The sequence below is a fragment of the Wasmannia auropunctata genome, unplaced genomic scaffold (assembly GCF_000956235.1).
Source record: "Wasmannia auropunctata unplaced genomic scaffold, wasmannia.A_1.0 LD334673.1, whole genome shotgun sequence".
NCBI lineage: Eukaryota > Metazoa > Arthropoda > Insecta > Hymenoptera > Formicidae > Wasmannia > Wasmannia auropunctata.
The window spans coordinates 64,713-67,396 of NW_012028217.1; the positions used below are offsets into that span (position 1 = coordinate 64,713).

The window sequence follows — 2,684 nt, forward strand, 5'->3', positions numbered from 1 at the left end:
TCATTTTTAATATTTTCTAGTACTTTTGCGATACTGCCATAAGCCGGTCGCGCTTCTCTGATAATCTAGGACTCTAGTCAAGCCATACGATATCCAATTTTGATTGGTCTTCAAGATTGGATCTATTCCCGCTCATATTTGAATTACACTAATCTTACCATTAACATTCCAATCTCATTTACTTATCAGACAATAATAAAAACGCCAACGTCAATGTGTAGATATTTATTTTATAAAAATCGTACTCAATAAATGTATTATTATATAGAAATCATAATACAAAGACATAAAATGATAAATATTCTTGAAAGTAACGTAATGTAATTATATGTTTTAATTTTTCCGTGATACATTCGGTTTTTTTTTACTTACATGAAAAAATAATTAAATTTCACCGAATAATAGAAACGAACAGAACAAATTTCGAGAAACAAAAGAAACATAAATTGTATTTAATTCGCAAACTTACTAGCTTTAAACATAAACATCTCTAAAACATCTTTAATGCGAAACGTGTGAAATTTAATTGGAATCCAATCTCTCAATGCGCCAGCTTAGAGAGTTTGTCTGTTAGATGTGCCACATAAGTCTTATACAACGGCGCGTTAAAGTCATCACCGCCTCCAAGTCTAGACAATGATTTCGCGGACTCTTAATGGCCGCCTGCAGTGTACCATCTGCGCAATCTGAAATTTACATTGTGATACATCAGCTAAATAAATGTTATGTAACTACAATTTTATGTAATTATGTCGTATATCTAAATTTGTAGAATTTGATAAGAAAATATATAATTAAAAAATTAGCATTAAAAATGCAGAGCGAATACAAAATGAGGTACATTTCTCTCTATTTAGACTAAATTGTAATTATAATTCAGAAATTAGAGTATTGTCTCAATTAAGAATCAGCTTGAACATACCTGTGTGCTTCAGGAAGATCAGGATTTTTAAGTAAAGAGGAACTTATAAGGGACAAGTTTCTCCGCCCATTGAATTCGCTCATGTACGCTCCCTTAATAGCTAAGATTATTGGAGCCTCAGTATTAGAGTCATCGAAGTCCTCGGCTTGCTCTTGCCACAGCGTAACGCATACCTAACAGAAAATTCATTTATTCATTCGTCAGAGCAAAACGGTAAAATCTGGTGTGTCAAATCTACTTACCATCGTTCCGCTGTCATCGACGATATTAACGTCCCTCTTCACGACCTTTATGCCGGTAGTGTGTTGTATGTGTTGTACATCGCTGACAGTTTTAACGACACCCAAGACATCTATTACGATCCATAATTTTCGTATTAGTTGAATTATATAAGAATCTTATTTTTATCTTATTTCATATAAAATTTGCTATTTATTACCATATATAGTGAAACTTGTTTATCAACAAGCATTACCAATAGATACTTAGATAATTTTAGAGACAAGATTAAAACAGATAACAAAACGTAATATAAATGTCAACAGTTGATACAAATTTTGTCGCAAGAGTATTATCAATGACATATATAATCTATTGAAAAAATCTATTGAGTGACGAAATTGTTATGTTTTAAATTTTATCGAATTGCTATAAGGATTACCTATTAGACTATTCTCGTTGTTCTCCAGTTCACTTATGGGACAGAAGTTAAACTGCAGCGTCGGAATGTCATCGTTGTACTCGTGACAAGGCACGATCTCTGTATCAGGGGTTATCGTCATCTCGTAATCGTTCTTCAATGGATTAAACAGTTTGTTCGCCGCCTTCAGCGAGAACTGCGAGATGTAGTACACATTTCCAAACTGCACAAACGAAATGCTCGACAGTTTAATCCTTCGTAGAGAAAAGATTCGTATGCTGATTTTAGCCGACACGTACCTGTATCATGTCGTAGAATTTGTCGCATTGATCTTTAAATGCGGTACAGCGAATTTCGCCACTGTCGTCAATCAGGTCCATGTAGAAGAGCGTGCCTGCGCTATAGGAATTGCTCCACATGTTGATCAGAGACTTGTTGATTACGCGAACCTTGATTGCCCACCTAAACGAATATTATCATTGTCCTTTTTTTTTCAAAACACACATATCTAGAAATATCTTATACATATAGAATCAAACTATCACCTGTTCTGGTATAGATTTAATGCCGCAATTGGTATAACGAATCTATTAGCGGTATTATAATCTGAAATTGAAGTAGCCATTTTTGAACAATCTGTGAGATGGGAAGGGAAAGTTTGAACTAGGGTACTATATTATATGGGAATACGCATCGCCATTTTGGCTCCTGGTAACTGCACTTTTCAGCTTCTGGTAACTGCACTTTTCAACCGCACTTTTCAAAACCATTCTGCACTAAGTAGGAGCCAAAATGGCGATGCGTATTCCCCACTAAAATATAATAATACTGGAACGCGCACGGCCCATGCCGCCTTTGTTAAGAAGAGATCCGAGAAAGAGCATTCAAAGTGGTATCTTTATCCTTTTCCAAACTATACTGCGCATGTGCAATAGACGGTAGTGGGGCTCGTACAGTCTAGAGTCCTAGAAAACAGAGATACGACATTGAAGGGTATGGTCTGATTGGCTGTCTAAATCACATGACAAAGCACCAATCAAATGATCAAAGCGCCATTTTAATTCACTATTGCACCTAATGCATCAAGATACAGCTTTGTAAAGTATATACATATAAATTATA

At 35.1% G+C, this 2,684-nt stretch overlaps 1 protein-coding gene across 1 annotated transcript; it reads right to left on the reverse strand.

Moving 5' to 3' along the window:
- Window positions 1-356: 356 nt before the first annotated feature.
- On the reverse strand, window positions 357-2,247 carry LOC105458109 (replication protein A 70 kDa DNA-binding subunit-like). The gene is made up of 6 exons (XM_011703172.1): window positions 2,108-2,247; window positions 1,862-2,024; window positions 1,584-1,785; window positions 1,165-1,274; window positions 923-1,095; window positions 357-686 (listed from the first exon to the last, which is right to left on the reverse strand). Exons 1-6 carry the CDS (start codon window positions 2,185-2,187, stop codon window positions 653-655), a joined length of 762 nt encoding a protein of 253 aa, XP_011701474.1. The 5' UTR covers window positions 2,188-2,247; the 3' UTR covers window positions 357-652.
- Between the last annotated feature and the right edge of the window lie 437 nt (window positions 2,248-2,684).

Excerpts from the sequence above, each read along its gene's own strand:
- LOC105458109 (XM_011703172.1), bottom strand. The coding sequence starts at position 2,187 with ATGGCTACTTCAATTTCAGATTATAATACCGCTAATAGATTCGTTATA. Across the intron at positions 2,025-2,107 it reads TTAAATCTATACCAGAACAG|GTGGGCAATCAAGGTTCGCG; the intron begins GTGATAGTTTGA and ends ATATTCGTTTAG. Across the intron at positions 1,275-1,583 it reads CAACGAGAATAGTCTAATAG|ATGTCTTGGGTGTCGTTAAA; the intron begins GTAATCCTTATA and ends GGATCGTAATAG.